Genomic DNA, 2,500 nt, shown 5'->3' with positions numbered 1-2,500 from the left:
CTTATTTTTTTTGCTATTGTCGTGGGTCAAAAATGCTTGAATTCGTTGCGGCTTTTTTCTTTCTTTTGTGTGCGGAAAACTACTTGGCGAATTTAACGAGGAATCGTTGCAATTGCGCCGTCTTTCGCGGTGACGCTCATTAGTAAACGAGACCTTTTAGCTGTACTCATGATCGACGCACGTGAATCGAAGAGGACTTCGGCTGAACGTACGTTGCGATGATGTCACTTGACACGTCTTGACCCAAATCTGCGGCTTTTAAATAATTTCTTATCTAAAAGTGCGAGCTCCTCCGAATATTGCGGAGTTTTGCTTGATTGCGTTTCTCGTTCATTTCTGCGAACGCTAAATCCTGAAGGAACTGGTAGTTAAACTACTATCTAATAAACTCCTCGAGTGCTGGTTCTCCATGTTCTCTCCGATTTCTACACAAACCTGGCTTTGATTTTTAAAGTTTTCCATCCGTGTGCTTCCGAGTTTTACGACCACCTTTTCACTTCTATGAAACGTTTCGTTTTTCCCCTCATTTCCTGTGTGAACCCAAACCGAACACACTCATTTCGCTCCGACTCGCACACCGTAAACAGACTAATAAGTGTGAAAGTGCCCTTGGAGCGAGGAAACATACTTAATGTGTGTGTCATGAGGATTCCTGAGTCCGGGATTAAATCCAAAAACACTCGTCTAAACCTTAAACAGCGCAATCATTCGGACCAAACCATGTTTGGTTGTTTTATATTTATTTTATAATCGTACAGGGTGTCTATAAAGGGGAGAAAACACACTGTCCACATATGGACTGCATTTACTACCACCATTATCTTCTCTGTGAGATGTACAAGGCTCCTTTGATTTTAAAACACATTTTTTTTACTCTTTCTAGACACTTCCTGTACACTAATACGAACCTCACCTATTTAAAAATCAGAAGACAATCATGTTAAAGCTCCTTGTAAACAGGGTTAGTGTCATTATAACAGCTCACCATCAAATAATAAACACTAGACGTTAGCATTTTCTACAACGCGCTACCTTCATTTCGACGCAAAATACCAGCTTTAAATAACATTAAACCTAGATATAATTGTATTCTTTTTTTTTTTTAAATGCTTTTTGTTTTTATTCAGTTGTATAAACAAGGAGCGGGTTGTTCGATGCTAGCTAGCGAGGGCTTGTTTGCTAGCACTGTAACATGTTAGCTTAGCTTGCTGACACCCTTGTTGAGATATTCACACATCATGACGCTATTTCCAGGACATTTTATTCATAGCAAGAGTTATTCATTTACTGGTTAAGCTGAACTAGTTAACCGTGTTAGTGTTTCGTTAACACTAATTAACGTCTCTGTTGTTGGACAAAACATCTAGTCAGTGTTAGTTAGTCAGTTAGTTAAACTAGTTAGTATGATAGTGAGAAAGCCAAATGATTTGTAGTTTATAGGGGGGGTTCATTTGCACCTAAATACCCGTGCTGTGTTTCATTAACGCTGGCTATTATTATTATTATTATTATTATTATTACAGTAAAGCGCGAGCTTCCTTCTGAAAACTAACCCTACATCAATCAGCTGGAGATCACGTGCGTTTAATGTTTTTGTTTGTTTGTTTTTATCTGTTTATTTTCTCACTCACTCACTCACTGTGTGTGTACTCTGCTTGACAGTAAACACCTACAGCACGGCGCTGTAACATTAACCGCAGGCTACATATTCACACTGCTACGGCCTTTATACTGGTGATCGCCATCTTTAACTCCGACACACACACAAACACACACAGAGAGAGAGAGAGAGAGAGAGAGAGAGAGAGAGAGAGAGAGAGAGTGTGTGTGTGTGTGTGTGTGTGTGTGTGTGTGTGTGTGTGTGTGTGTTACAGTACTACACAGCCTTCAGCTTAATCGGAGATCTGACTTTAGATCAGTCTGATCTATCTGTCTTGTTTTAGCAATGTCTGAAGCCACAATTATATTATATGTATTTAAACAAACAAACAAACAAACAAACACCACCAGAGTTACTGCACATGCACACACACGCGTTTAAAAATAAACAAAACAGCTGCAATAAATAAATAAATCAGTGCTCTGCATTAACTCACCGAGGTCTCTCCTTCTGTCCTGCGCGTGAGTGTGTGAGTGTGTGAGTGTGTGCCGGGAATAACCGGACAGCTACGACTGCGCCATTTCTCAGGCCACTGAGTGACAGCTTCACACACGCGCTGTTTTCCCCATAACCTCTAAGTCCCGCCTCCTGCACCACCATTGGCCAGGAACTTCGTGATGAACCACAGTGTGCGGATTGGATGGTTTAGAAGTCAGTCGTATCACCCTAGCAACTGCGGAACGCGACAGGAAGCGTCACGTGACGTCTAAGTGGAAGCGTGTTGTTTTGTTGCTTTTTTTAATTCCTTACTTGTACATATAATTAGAAAAATATGTAGAACAAGATTAAAATAAATAAATAAAACAACAACAACGATTGATTAAGCCGCTAGGAAAACCC

At 40.4% G+C, this 2,500-nt stretch overlaps 1 protein-coding gene across 3 annotated transcripts in view; it reads right to left on the bottom strand.

Annotated features, from left to right (window-relative positions):
* Positions 1 to 2,275, bottom strand: part of LOC108272149 (NEDD4-like E3 ubiquitin-protein ligase WWP1) — a 51,437-nt gene extending 49,162 nt beyond the window's left edge. For 2 of the 3 annotated variants that reach the window (XM_053683932.1, XM_053683941.1), the window contains exon 1: positions 2,097 to 2,275. In XM_053683932.1, the coding sequence (XP_053539907.1) occupies positions 2,097 to 2,260 (164 nt within the window). In that variant the 5' untranslated portion in view covers positions 2,261 to 2,275. The remainder of the gene's footprint in view (positions 1 to 2,096) is intronic. The other variant, XM_053683944.1, reaches the window with a different exon arrangement.
* Positions 2,276 to 2,500: the final 225 nt, after the last annotated feature.

Source organism: Ictalurus punctatus, chromosome 1 (genome assembly GCF_001660625.3).
Source record: "Ictalurus punctatus breed USDA103 chromosome 1, Coco_2.0, whole genome shotgun sequence".
NCBI classification, from domain to species: Eukaryota; Metazoa; Chordata; class Actinopteri; order Siluriformes; family Ictaluridae; genus Ictalurus; species Ictalurus punctatus.
The sequence above is the reverse complement of the archived record's forward strand: the minus strand, read 5'-3'. Positions and strand labels throughout refer to the sequence as shown.